Raw genomic sequence first — 14,296 nt, forward strand, 5'->3', positions numbered from 1 at the left:
CCATCACTCTGCTATTTGAGTGTTTCCTGACACTGTAAGCGTGGACAGTGGCAGCCCAGCATCACAAGGGATCTTTTAAACATATTAGAAAAGAAAAAAAAAAAACTATGCCTGCATCTCAGCTTTTTTTCCCACCAAACCAACTTTACATTGATTTCATCTTCTATGGACTTCTCTTTTTTCATCATGTCACTTGGAGCCATACTGTGAAAGATTAACTAAAAGTGTCTGTGAACTGAGATATACGAGGGACGGTATAGACTCAATTTTATTCTAATTTTTTTTTTAAAGATCTGATCTCTCCCTATGGGTTACAGATAGAAGAGTTAGAAAACAATAATCCTGGGACCAAAACAGCCCACCTCCTCTTTTTATAAATGAAGTTCTGTTGGACTGTCTGCCCGTTCATTTGGGACTGTCTGCTGCTGCTTTCCCATTGCTGTGAGCTGCGTGCCTGTGATAGGCATTCGGAGTCTGCCAAAGCAGGGGCATCTACCCTGGTTCTGTACAGTTAGACCTTGTCGTACTCTGACACCAAATGTTGCTGAAACTTCTTCTGAGTAGTCCTATAGACAGTCACTCTTAATGTTTTAGTTTATATTTTTCTGTTAAGAAAATATCAGTGTATATATGCACACATAGGAAAAAAAAACTTGACTTTTCGGGACTAGTTTCACATATTCATGTATGTGTGAATAAACGTGTTTACTTAAAATTTCACTGAAGTTTAAAATTATAAGCACATTTGCGTATTTTTGTCTGATTTAGAAATGTCAGTATTTTTCTGTTTCTGTAGTGGCAGTCGCAAAGTGAAGTGTTTTTTATTGAAAAGTCAGAGATACAGGGAGGAGGAGAGACAGAGAGGAAAACCTTCATCGGTTGATTCACTCAGCTCCTCAATAGCCGAAACTGAGCCAATCCAGAGCCAGGAGCCTCTTCTGTGTCTCCCACGCGGGTACAGTGTGCTGAGGCTTTGGGCCGTCCTTGATTGCTTTCCCAGACCACAAACAGGGAGCTGGATGGGAAGCGGGGTTGTCGGGATATGAACTGGTGCCCATAGGGGATCCCAGTGTGTGCAAGGCAAGGACTTCAGCCAGTAGGCTGCTACACTGGCTCCCAAAGTGATGTTTTACACTGAGCAGCTGTCCTCTGATCCTCCTGGTCTTTCACTTCTGCAGCCCAGGTCCCTGTGGAGGCTGTGAGCCAGATCCACTGAAGCCATCCTTGTTTGAACTTGCAACGGCAGCTTTGGAACTGGCTGTATAGGATTTACTCATTCCTTGTCTTTTCCCAACTCAATGGCCGTAACTGGGAACTGACATCAGTTAAATATGAACTGTGTGTCGGGCATCAATGCTCAGAGTATAGTGCTATGATATCACTGTGTCCCCAAACTTATGTCACATTGTTTGTTCGAAGTTGCTTCACCTTTTCATGTTTTGCTGTGTGCTCAAAAGTCCTTCAGAGAGGGCCTGACGTAGTAATCTAGCAGCTAAAGTCTTTGTCTTGCACACACCGGGATCCCATATGGTTGCCGGTTCTAATCCTGGCGGCCCTGCTTCCCATCCAGCTCCCTGTTTGTGGCCTGGGAAAGCAGTCAAGGATGGCCCAATGCCTTGGGACCTTGCAGCTGCGTAGGAGACCCGGAAGAGGCTCCAGGCTCCTGGCTTCAGATGGTCTCAGCTCCAGCCGTTACAGCCACTTGGGGAGTGAGTCAGTGGACGGAAGATCTTCTTCTCTGTCTCTTCTCTTCTCTGTCTATCTGCCTTTCCAATAAAAAAATAATAAATGAATTAAAAAAATCTTTTTTCAAAAAATACTTCAGAGGAAAATCTACTTGGTCAAACGAGGGAGTCAGACAGATCCAGAACAAAACAAGAACAGTCCAGTCTCAGTGTTGGCTTGTAAGTTTTCTAAATTGGCTTGGAAATGAGGAAATCCAGGAGGAATTTAGAATCCTGTTAGTGCAGAACAACCCAGCTGAACAGGCTGGAGGGCAAGGACAGCCCCATCACCTCCCTCCCCACCTGCTGATTACTTCCACTTCCTGGCCCCCAGTGAACAGTGAAAGATAAAGAGGCAGCAAGGAAACAGGAAGAAGGCACCTCAAAGGCTCCCTAGCGAGGCGGGGCTCAAGTGGCAGACAGCTGCAGTTAGAGACCAGGGGAGGACCCCTGGACCCTGGGAAGCAACTGAAAACAGGAGGCGTGTGGAATGGCGGATTTCCGGTTGAATTCAGGGAATCATCTTAAGGTGGTCCTGCCAGCTGTCTGGCAGCCTTGGCTGAGAGTCTTGTAGTGTTTGGGGGACCCTGGGGTCCACGTGAGCAGTAGCTGGCGCCTGGTTGCCAAGGGCTGCACTTGCTCATCGAGCACAGGCTTGGCCACGTCCTCCGCTTCAAATTCCAAGGGAGATGCCTGATTTGCAGTTAAGGTTGTGCTGTTTCCGACCCTCCTTCTCATACGTAGAGATGTGTTCCTTCTGTGTGGAAGCATCCTGGCCGAGTGGCTGAGAGTGGAACCCGGACGTGCGTGCCTTCGATTGAATCCATTTTAGGGTTCATTAACTTCTGTCTCTTTGGCTCAGGTGTCCTTACCTTTGAAATGGGAATTAATTGCTTGCTCCCATCCCATTGCACTGTTGTGACAATTGCAAACGTCATGAACATATTTAGAATAGACCAACCATATGCTCACTCAGTGTGTTTTATGTGAGCTGGTCTCTCAGGACGAGAGGCTCTTTCTGGCCTAGCTAACCGAAGATTGCTCTTTTATGGAATTTTCTCGCTGTTTACTCTTCTACCTCCATGGGAAACATGTACATTCTCTGATAACTAGTTAGGATAAGAAAATACAGGCAAGAGATAGTTCACAAAGTAGTGAATTCTGCAACCTGATTGTTGAGATCCTTCAGCCCCCTTTCGGAACTCAATATTCACTCCTTCAAGGTGTTGGAAGGCAGTGTGGCATGTGGGTTTCAGGATCACCTGTTTTGTGTGTTCTCTTAGTCTCAGCTTCCTGTCTGTGGCCACTGACATCCTTGAGTTCTTGTTGAAATCATGCTGCTGGGCCCAGTGCAGTAGCCTAGCAGCTAAAGACTTCACTTTGCGCGCGCCAGGATCCCATATAGGCACAGGCTCTAATCCCGGCATCCCTGCTTCCCATCCTGCTCCCTGCTCGTGGCCTGGGAAAGCAGTTGAGGTCAGCCCAAAGCCTTGATACCCTACGCCCACGTGGGAGACCCAGAAGAGGCTCCTGACTCCTGACTTCGGATTGGGGCAGCACCGGCCATTGCAGCCACTTGGGGAGTGAATCAACAGATGGACAATCTTCCTCTCTGTCTCTCCTCCTCTCTGTAAAGAAAAAAGAAAGCACAATAAGAAATTGTACTGCTGGTGTGTTTTTTTTTATTTCTGTCCAATCATTTGTTTATACAGATACTGGTAGGAATGTGAAGGACAGAGAAAGACAGTTCCTTGTGTGGCTGTTTTTCTTGCACACTCCTTAGAGTGAAGGGAAGCTGGAGGAAGAAGTTGTGCAAAACTGTGTGTGTGAGTTTTCCTAAAACCTCTTGTTTTTGAGTGTATTGTGTTGCGTAGCAGTCTGATGCGGCGCTGTGAACATTTGTGGCCAGCTCGTGCTGTTTGTGGGGTCTGTCCTGGGGACTGGTGTGCAGCAGTGTCCTCCCAGGGCACTGGCAGACAGCAGTGCCCTGCCACCCCATGCAGTGCCAGCCAAGCACGTCATCAGACATTGTCAGCAGTCTGCCGGGTGGCAGAGTCTTCCAGCTGCAAACCACTGGTTTACCCTATCAGAAGGAACTCGCCTGTCACCCAGTTGGGAAAATACTGTACTGAACGAGCAAGATAGGAAAGCCAAGCTAGATTTAAATCAATCTTTTTAATTAAAGATTTTTTTTAAGAATTATTTATTTTTATTGGAAAGGCAGATAAACAGAGAGGAAGATCTTCTGTGCAATGGTTCACTCCCCAAGTTACCACAACGACTGGAGCTGAGCCAATCCAGAGCCAGGAGCCCTTCCAGGTCTCCCATGTGGGTGCAGAGTCCTAAGGCCTTGAGCTGTCCTCAACTGCTTTCCCAGGCCAGAAGCAGGGAGCTGGATGGGAAGCAGGGCCACCGGGATTAGAACTGGCAACTATATGGGATCCTGGCACGTGCAACCAGAGGACTTTAATCACTATGCTATCACGCCGGGTCCATAATTAAAGATGTTCTGAAGGATTGTTGAAGGAATTCCAACACAGATATGCTTTTCTGCCATTCTCTGCCCCTGCCTCCTTTTGAGACAGGAAAGAAAGAAGTACATATTTCTTGTGGGTTGAGTTTTTTTTTTTCCAACTCTGAGTAAATTTGTTCCTGCAGAAGGTGTAGACTGCTAAAATTCACCAAGGAGAGAAAGATATTTTACTCAGTCATTATGTATAACTCCAGCTGTTATGCAAGTTATGGTAATCATAGTTTGCCAAGAATGTCTAGGACTTGAAACCTCTGTTCTCTCTCTCAGTTCTGCTGTCAGAACTCACATTCATGTTAGTGCTGTATTGATCCCAGCTCTCATGTCTCTTCCCTAGCAGTTTGCTTGACCAGCTGGTCAGGGTGGGGACCAAGGCGGTTCTGGGTAAGGAGCTAGCGGTATTGCAGTGGAAGTACCGAGCTGCAAGCATGGAAGGCACTCTTGTTTGCAGAATGGTCATGCCTGCCATTCAGCTGGAGGAAGCCCATTGCATGCTAGTGGTCATTAGGACCAGCCTTGGGCTTGGAGAGTGAGACTCCTGGTAAACCTCAGGCCAATCTCTTTGGGGCGGAATGGAAGCTTCTGGTCCACCGTGAATACAGATGTCCCTCCTGCAGGACAGAGATTCAGTGATGTGTGCTGTCGGGGGCAGGCTCCTGCGGTAGCCGAGGAAATCGGAGGCACCTAGATCCCAGGTCGGGAACCATCAAGGACGCTTGGAGTCAGCTGCCAGGAATCTGTGGGCTGCAGTCATGGGTGGACAGAGGTGCTAGCTTGGTCCGATGTGACGTGAGCTGGCACGGGAGCTCCAGTGTGCAAACAGAGGCGGTCAGGCGGCAGGGAAGAGCAGCCAGGAAAGAGGACCTGTGCAGATTTGTCTCCCTGCAAACACATGCACTGCAGTGTTCCAGATTCCCCGGAGTACTGAGCGTGCCAGGCGGCATGCGCCCCAGTGCTCTGCTTGCTGTCACGCAGCACAGGGCCAGGGAGAGCTGCGCGCCTGTCTGCATTTCAGGGAAATTTGATTGATGGCACCTGTCAAATCCCATGTGAAAAAAAAAAAAAAACGTTTCACAGCTTAACAACCCCCATGTTTATATTTTTTAAGAGCATAAATTTGCCTTCTATTAGCCTTTCACAGCAAGTAGATGAGATCACTAAAGCCTCAATGTCCACACTTTCTGGGTTTTAAAATTTCTCTCTACAGAAAGCAAAGATACTGACATTGGGAGAAATTTGGAAAGACATCTTTTGTCAAGGAGAACCCAGGGTGACTTCCCTCCCTCCCCCGTTTATATTTAGCACTTCCCATGATTTTTAAACTGTGTGTATCTGTGTGTGTGTGCACACTCAAGCATATACACACACATAAGAGTACTTCAAAAAGTTCTTGGAAAAACTGGAATTAAAAGATAAGCTTATTTGGGTGCAAAAAACTGGGATTCTATATATGAAGACTATTCATAAGTTTATGGAAACATATTTTTAACAAGAGATTTTATTTTTATTTGAAAGCAGATTTACAGAGCGCAGAAACAGAATGGTCCCATTGATTCACTCCTCAAATGGCTGCAACAGCCTGAGCTGAGCCAGTCCAAATCCAGGAGCTTCTTCTGGGTCTCCTACATAGGTGCTGGGTCCCAAGGCTTTGGGCCAGCCTCTGATGCTATGTCAGGCCACAAGCAGGAGCAGCCAGGACATGAATCGATGCCCAGATGGCATGTGGGTGCTTGCTGGCAAGTGATTTAGCCAGTTGACCTATCTGTCCAACCCCCTGATTTATTTTTTAATACTATTTTTCTAAGAAATTATTTGAAATACCTTCCTGTGAAATCCTAACAGCCATCCAATGTGAAAATGAATGGAAGGCAAAATACAATCATAGCCTAACAATTGAACTCCACTTAAAAATCTTTATTGACGATGCCAAACCTTTCCTCATCCCTGCCCCCAATCATTTTTGTTCCCCACCTCAGGTAATTTAAAGTCAGGTGTCAGAAGAGCCTTAAAAAATATCTGCATTGTAATGGATTTAAAGTTGGCAGTATTTGAACAATATGCCTTGTACACAATGTTAATAGACCTCATAAGGCAAAGCTTGTCTTCTTGCTCCTTTAAAGCTGGGTCTCACAGGACCTGATTGAAGTTAAAGTGAATGTGTCTAATCTAAGGCAGTCACAGGCAAATCTAAATGCAAACTCGCATGGAGGTGATGTGTTAAGCCTGGCCCAGTCTCGTCACAGTCCCTTCTGCTAGTGATGTGTGGGATGTGCTAGCGGTAACACTTTTATGTTCAGTCATTAAAAACATGATTAGGATGTGAAAGGAATTTCAAAGGCAAGAATTGGTTTTATCTGTTCAAACAATGGGTCTTATTTATAGAGGTGTTGAAATGGTCCGTGGGTCCTGTCCTGCTGCTCTGTGCCCACTCCCCCCTCTTGACTGTGCTATGGATTTAGCCCTACTCCCAGTCCTGGATACATCCTTTGTACCAGGCCATGTGCTTAGTGCTGGGAGATGGATGGGCTGTTTTCCTTGCTCTGGCTATGTCTCCCACTGGCTGTGAGTTTTACTGCTGGCACTTGTGTCTGCTTACACGCTTTCTCTCTCTGACTCTCTGTCTCTCTCTCTCTCGGTCAGCAGAGCTGCTGGGATATTGTTTCCTGGTAATTCAGGAAGGGGTGGGGGAGTGGTGGTGAGAATGTTTGGAACAAAGATTTCTTCACTGTTTCTTGCTAGGGGAAGGTGGAATAGCAAGTTATAAAGCAATGCTTGTGTAACAGGTATCCCCCCCAAGCCTGATGTCGTTTTAAGCCTGAAAGGTGGAGGTATTTCGAAAAGACTTCTAAAATGTAAATCAGGAACCTGCCCCTCTTACTAGAATTCCCAGTTTGTGCTGTCTGTCTCGAACTGTCTTGAACCATCCTACCATCAATTCCTGGCTGTCTTTGCTGATGTAATTTCCCTGAGTCATTTATTGGTTATCTGGTACCATGTAACAAACCACTGCAAAGCAATCATTTTATTGACTTGCTGTTCTGTGGCTCAGCAGTTTGGGCCAGGCCCGGGCCTGTTGTGCTGTTTTCCTTGGAGTCGCTCCGGAGGCTGTGGCATGCCCTGGCTTGACTGAGGCTCCACGGTTTAGGTGGGGCTCCATCTCATGCCTGGTGGCTGGCCTGCTGTGTGGGCCTCCTCTGATCAAGGCCTCTCATTCTCTGCAGTCCAGCTTGTGGACTCTGTGGTAGGCTTAGAATTCTCAGGGATCAGGATCAGAAATTACAAGCCCAGTGAGGCCTAGGCTTGAAGTTTATCTGCACTGAAGGGTAGTAATCGTGAGTTAGTGGAGTAAAATAACAGGTAGTTAGAATCGAACGTACCTGTAGCTATTGATTTGGAGGTGTCGTTTTGTATTTTAGGTATTTGTGTTTTGTGAGACAGATGTGAAAGATAGCTTTTCTTAGGGTTCGACATGTCTTTGCATTTATGGTGCCTTTTACACCAAAGAAGGTTTTGATTTTTTAAAATGTGGTTTTCAATATTTTGCCCCTTAAAAGATTTGTGTATTTGAAAGGCGATATTAGAAAGAGGGAAACGGGGAGGCATGGAGAAAGAATATGCTAGTTCACTTTTGAAATAACTGCAACAGCCAAGACCTCATCAGACTGAAGCCAGGAGCCCAAGCATTTGAGATATCTTCCCCTACTTTTCCAAATGCTTTAGCAAGCAGCTGGATTGAAAGTGGAGCAATCAGAACATAACCCCATTATTGGTTAAATGACAGTCAGCGACTTAACCCACTGTGCCACATTTCTGGCTCAAGAAAACCCTTTTTTCACTCCTTAAAAACCACACATCATCTTCTGTGTTCTCTGCTAAAAGATTTACAGTTGGAGCTGTTTGCATTGTGGTTGATGCCTGCCTCCTACTGATTTTGTGAAGTTTGATAGTTAGGGTCCAACAGTATATTTCTCCATGTAATTCATCTGTAGCACATAGCAAGATTGAGCAAACATTCTGTTCCTTTCCCATTGGCTAGGGATGATACCTGTGCTGAATGCCGCACTTCGATGTGTGGGTAGGGTTTCAGTTCCATGTTGACCTGTCTCTTTGACCCGTCTGCATTGCTTCATGTTACCGCAGCTTTATCATGTTTTGATATCTGGTAGGGAAAGTACCCCAATCTTGTTTTCTTCTCTGAAATTGTCTTTGCTGATAGTAGCCTTTTACTCTGCCCGAAAATTTTTAGTTTTAAGAAAGGTGCTGTTGGTGTGATCTGCTTGGGTTCAGATTGGTCTGGTGAGGACTTGTGTGCTCTAAGGGTAAAACCAAGGACTTGGGGGAGATGTTTGGTGCAGGACTTAAATGTCCTTATTCGGTCTCACATTCCCTAGGTTTCTTTCCCATTCGCTCTTCAGACTCCAGCATTCTGCTATGTATGAGTACTCTGCCTGGGTAGCAGTGAGTGATGGCTCAAAATGTTGGGCTCCTTCTACCCGTGGGAGAGACTCGGACTGAGTTCCAGGATCCTGATCTCAGCCTGTCCTGACCCAACAGATGGAAGTTCTTATCTGTCTCTCCTCTCCCTCTCCTTTCCCTCTTCACTCATCCATTTCCTTTCTATGTCTCTCTGCCTTCCAAATAAATTCATTTTTTAAAAAAATGTTCTTAAGAAGCTGCAGGAATGCTGCTTTTAAGAAGAAAATGTGGGGATGCTGTTGATCATAGAAACTTGGCTCCTAAAGGTATTGATTGCCCAGAAACCAGGGAGCTTAATGGAAGTTTACCCACCAAGCATACCTTCCTGTCCCAGAGAACTTTCTGCGTTGGTCTCAGTAGGTTCCCAGTCCCTCAGGGCAGCACTATGCTGGAGCTGGGGTTTGATGGGTACCGTGGCATGGATACCCAAGCCTCTTAGGCTTCCTTTTACTTTGGGGGGTTTGTTGGAGCTCAGATCTGTGTTAAAATGAGGTTTTATGCAGAATTTCTACAGTTTGTGTAGAAGTAAGAATACACAACCCACAGGATTGTTGGAAATGAGAACCTGGAATTTTTCTCCCATAATTTTGTTTGTCCTATCACAAGCATGGATTAAGCAGTGTAGGATATGCAGGGTTACAATTGATGTCCCAGCCAACACTTAACTTGCAAAGGGTTTGCCCTTGTTGAACTGCAGTGTGAAGGGAGCACCCATCAGTTGGGCGTCTTGGCTCCTCCTTATCTAGTACTTAGTGTGTCATGGTTCCTATTGCTGGAAAGCTGAGCTCTCTGGCCACTGCCACAGGTTACAGAATGAGTGAGTGCTACCAAGACGTGTGAGAAAATACAAGAGCCAGAGCGAGAAGAGGCAAGCAGGTGGAAACCTCCAAGTCACACAGGGTGCTTCAATTCCAGAAAAGTGGAGACCCAGGCAGCCATGGGGCAAGGCTTGCTCAGATATCAGCACCCCTACTCTAACCTCAGCAAGCCTGGCATTTGACAAAATGATGATAAGCAGTTAAGCAGCTAATAGCTCTTGCACAGTGTCATGGAGTTAAGTCAGCCCCTTTGCAGACTAGAGCTTTCATCTAAGCTCCTTCAACCCCAGGTTCTGCTCTCTTGCCTGATTATGGTACCGACACCATCATCCCTGATTCTGGGCTGGGCATACTTGGAGACAGATATATTCCAAGTACTGGTTTGTGAGATGCGTTTGGAGAACTTCTTTTTCCTAAAAGTTTGTCTATCATTTACCTGTCTATCCTATTTGAAAAGCAGAGAGATCTTTCATCTGCTGGTTCACTCCTCAAATGCCTGCCATAGCCAGGACTGGGTCGGGCTAAAGACGGGAGTCAGGAATTCAGTCTGGGTCCCGGTGGGTGATGGAGACTTGTGAGCCAGCACTTGTGCACTCCTGGAAGACACATTACCAAGAAAAGAGAGTCTGGACTGAAAAGAGAGTCAGAAGTCAAACCAAGCATTCCAATATGGGATCCTGGCATCCCAACCCTTGTGCCAAATGCTTGGCCCTAGAGAAGGTTTTTAAACATTCTTGGTCTTTCTATCCCTAATGTAGTTTGTAGACCTGCAGTATTGATGAATATCATTCGGAGCTTGGTTTAAAAAAGTGCAGAATCTTGGACATACCTGCTGATTCTAAATTTGTATTTTGCACGATCCCCCGGATCTGGATGCTCTGTGTATTAAGCAGCGTCTCTTTGTTAGAATGAGGTACGGTGGCAGCCTGTCCTGTAAAGAACAGAGGTTTAGTTTGGCTCATAGTCCTGGCCTACAAGGTCTAGGGACCTCATCTGGTGCTGCCTTCTGGCTGGCAGTCTTAGCCTGGGCTCTCATCACAAATTGCCATGGACAGAGTATATGAAGCAGCAATCATTTTTGACTCACAGTCTTGAAGAGGCTGGGAAGTCCTCCCATCTGGATGCTGGCCCACTGAGCATCCTGCAAAGGACTCTTGTTCTGGCTTGCAGACAGCTGTCTGCTCACTGTCTCTTCATGTGGAGGAGAACGGAAGTAGGAGTTCCGGTCTCTTCTTCTCCTTACAAGAACCCTGATTCCACCATGAGACTCATCTTCATTACCTCCCCTGCCCCAACACTCCAAATTCAGTCACTTTAGGGTTAGGGATTTCACATAGCATTTCTGAGGAGAGGAAGATAATTCAGTCGGTAACAATTATAACATTGGTTGATGTGTAAATGTTATACCTGTATATGTCACGGATCACAAAGGTTCTTAAAAAGCTCCTGTACTTTTGTCTGACAGGGCACAGGTTCTGCAGCGAGCAGGGCAGCAGTGGCGAGACTGCTGCGGAGGAGACCGAGGGGCCGGACGTAGAATCCTCAGATGAGATTGATCACAGCAGCAAGGTGAGAGCTTTTCATTTTCACATCTCATGTCTGAAACCACCCAGCAGGCACAGCTGCCGCGTCACCTCCACAGCTGTGTGTGGTCCAGCAGCCCCTACACGGGACCGAGTGCCTTTCTGTCCCAGGTATTACTGCAAAGCAGGATGTGAAATCCCAATGACAGCCTTGATAACAAACCCAGATGGAGGGTACGGGACAGAAATCAATCATAATGCAACACAGCCTCCTTTCTTTAATTTCTGCCCCTGCTGGAGCTGCACGTTAATATCATAATTTCGTCCTATCTCCTTCTTCCATCTTGATTTGTGTGGGAAGATGCATGCGACTGAGTCAGCTCTGCTATCTACAACTTGGGGTTCCTGTCATGAACTCCTTCTGAGGCGTGTGTGTTCAGCTCTTGTTAGAGGTGAGCACTGTCTACATGGAAGGGAAAGAAACTTTGTTGTGATGTTGGTGGTGATGATGATGATGCATCCAGATTGATGCTTTCTTGGCTGAGCACAGTGATAGAGTTTTCCTACCTCTTTGGTGCCAGACCCTGCAGTTGCTGTCTGTAAGTCATCCTGTTTCCTTTGTTTCCTAAAGAAGCCCCTGTAGCAACAGCCCCTTGCATCAGAGTCTCCAAAACACAGCACCATGTTAAATACACTGGGTCTCTTCTATCCAAAAGACACTCTTCCCCCCAAACAATCCTGAGTGATTGTACTTCTGCTCTTGGTCTCTTTTATACTGTTATTAACATAGTTATTGCTGGTCCTTCTACCCTTCCCTCCATTTTTCATTTGACATTTAGCACTCACTGAACCTGAGCAAACCACATCACTGCATACTGAAACCTTTATTTTCTCATCTGCAAAATCAGCCTGGTTTTACCTTTTCCTGGTGGTTGGATTATTGAGTGGGTCAAGTCATAGGGGAAAACACTCTGGTAATGGAAATATGTTAGTCAGATAGGAACTGACATTTTATTTACTTATCTAAAGATTGATTTGTAAGAAGACTTACACAGAGAGAGGATGAGACACATGTACACACAGAGACAGAGACAGATGGAGAGAGAGAGGGAGAGAGAGTGAGAGAGATCTATCACCCACTAGTTCACTCTCCAGTTGGCTACAGTGGCTGGGTCAGGCCAAAGTCAGGAGCCAGGCACTGCAGGTCTCCCACTGGGTGGCAATAACTCAAGTGCTTGACCCATCTTCTGCTGCTTTCTCAGGTACATTAGCAGGGAGCTGGATGGGAAGTGGAGCAGCCGGAACTTGAACCAGCACCCATATGGGATGCCAGCGTTACAGGCAGTGGCTTTCTGCACTGCCACAAAGCTGGTCCCAGAGTGTCGTTTTAGAAACTCAACACTATTGTAGAACTTGTTTGAGTACATCTGTCTGACTGTACCGTGCTTGTTTGTTTTTCCATCATAGAAGTATCATTCCTGGTCTTTTAAAAAAATTGAGCACAACAACCAGTTGAATATATGAAAGGGTGTTAATAGTTAATAGTAGAGTGAAAGGCATTATGTTATTGGTTATTAATGAAAAAGCTGACCAGTGAAAATGTGTGTTTCATTCAAAACCATAAAAGCAAAGGTAAACAAAAACTGCCTAAAGTTGCTTTTTGTTCCTACCACCTCTATGTTACTTTCTCCTGTTTTGGGGAGAAGGGAGGTCAGTTGTTTTCAAGAGAAACCTCTCTACTAGCACAAGATATTTGGAAAGGTATTAAGTTATTAGACTAAAATCTTTGTTCAATTTCTAATTAGATTCAGGAAAATAGCCATTTTCCGTGGATTGAAAGCTTTTTATTTCTGAATAGTTTTTAACTTGGATCATTGTAATGGCTCAATGTTCTCATCCTCTAGTGGATTTTAAGAGAAATTGTTTCCGTTTTAAAAACAGTGAGTCATGAGGTCCTAAGCAGAGTCGGCTATAATCCGAGCTTCTGGCCGTGGAGAGGAAGGAAGAGGCCCCAGGGCTGTGCTGACTGATCCCAAATGTCTCTGACTTCATCCTTCCTCCTCCAAGAGCTCAGTCCTGAGCTGCCATGGAACAGAGAGGGGCAGACATCGGAGCAGGCAGCACCGCCCCTGGCAAGTGTGGGCACTGATGGAGGATTTGTAAAGCTCAGGCAGGGGTTCCCATGGGGTTTTGCTGGATTGCCCGTAGGGAGCACTGTCAATTCTGTACTGAAAAATACCTCCTGCTTTGGGCTTGCTTTCTGTGTTTTCTTCTGTATTTGAAACATTTGGTCATGCAACCCCCAAAGAAGTCTTTGAATTAAAGTTCGTGTTTGTGATGTTTTGAATAAGCAGATTGGGAACTTGGTCCTCCTGTGTATTATTAATAATGAATGATTGATAAGACTTAATGTATTTATCAGACACTGTTTTGTAAGAATTCAGCTCATCCTTACAGCATCCCTAAAATGCTCATATTTTTTCTCTTTTATTGATGAGCCGCTGTTATTATGAAGCCATTGTACACTGCTTTATAGATGAGGCTAATGGAACAAAGGTTAAGCAACTTGTCACACTTCTATGATGGCAAAATTAGGGTGAAGCCCAGGGTGGCTGAAGGCCTCGTGGTAATGGCTTTGGAATAACTACCTTCTGGTCACTTTGTTAAAGTCTACGACTATGTAGAAGAATAAATTGATTTATTAAGGCTTCTACAGGATATTTTACTAGGTACACAGTATTACTCTCTGAAATATTTCCCAATGTTTCATCTTTCTTCCTGCGTTTTATATGATCTGAAGTAAGAACACACAGCTATCTTTTTCTATTAAGGTTGAAATGTTTTTGCTGCAACTCCTATGTTTATACGTAGCTTTTCTGGAATAAATTTCAAATTGGTTTGTAAGTTGTGAGCTCTCTGAACACGGCAGGAGGACCTCAGGCTTGTCTGAATGTGTCAGCCTAGGTGTCAGAAATGTAGATGGATAGATGGACGAATAGATAGAAGTAATCATTTTTATTCCAGCTGAATATGACAGGGCTATTGATTTGGGGGCTGTGGTTTAACGCTGTTCTTTCTATTCTTTTTAAATGAACCATTCTTCACAATCTTAGGATAAACAGAAGCTCTGTGTCTTTTCTGCGTTTCTTTCAATAGCAGATTTTGCTGTACATGGCCTTTTGAAGTGGAGCAAGTGGATAATTGTGTGATTGTTGTTGTTGCACT

At 45.3% G+C, this 14,296-nt stretch overlaps 1 protein-coding gene across 5 annotated transcripts in view; it reads left to right on the plus strand.

Annotated features, from left to right (window-relative positions):
* TIAM1 (TIAM Rac1 associated GEF 1) overlaps window positions 1-14,296 on the plus strand; it is a 198,360-nt gene that overhangs the window by 145,223 nt on the left and 38,841 nt on the right. For all 5 annotated transcript variants that reach the window (XM_058661716.1, XM_058661717.1, XM_058661713.1 and 2 more), the window contains one exon: window positions 11,014-11,117. In XM_058661716.1, coding sequence (XP_058517699.1) covers window positions 11,014-11,117 — 104 coding nt within the window. The remainder of the gene's footprint in view (window positions 1-11,013; window positions 11,118-14,296) is intronic.

This window comes from Ochotona princeps, chromosome 3 (genome assembly GCF_030435755.1).
Source record: "Ochotona princeps isolate mOchPri1 chromosome 3, mOchPri1.hap1, whole genome shotgun sequence".
NCBI classification, from domain to species: domain Eukaryota; kingdom Metazoa; phylum Chordata; class Mammalia; order Lagomorpha; family Ochotonidae; genus Ochotona; species Ochotona princeps.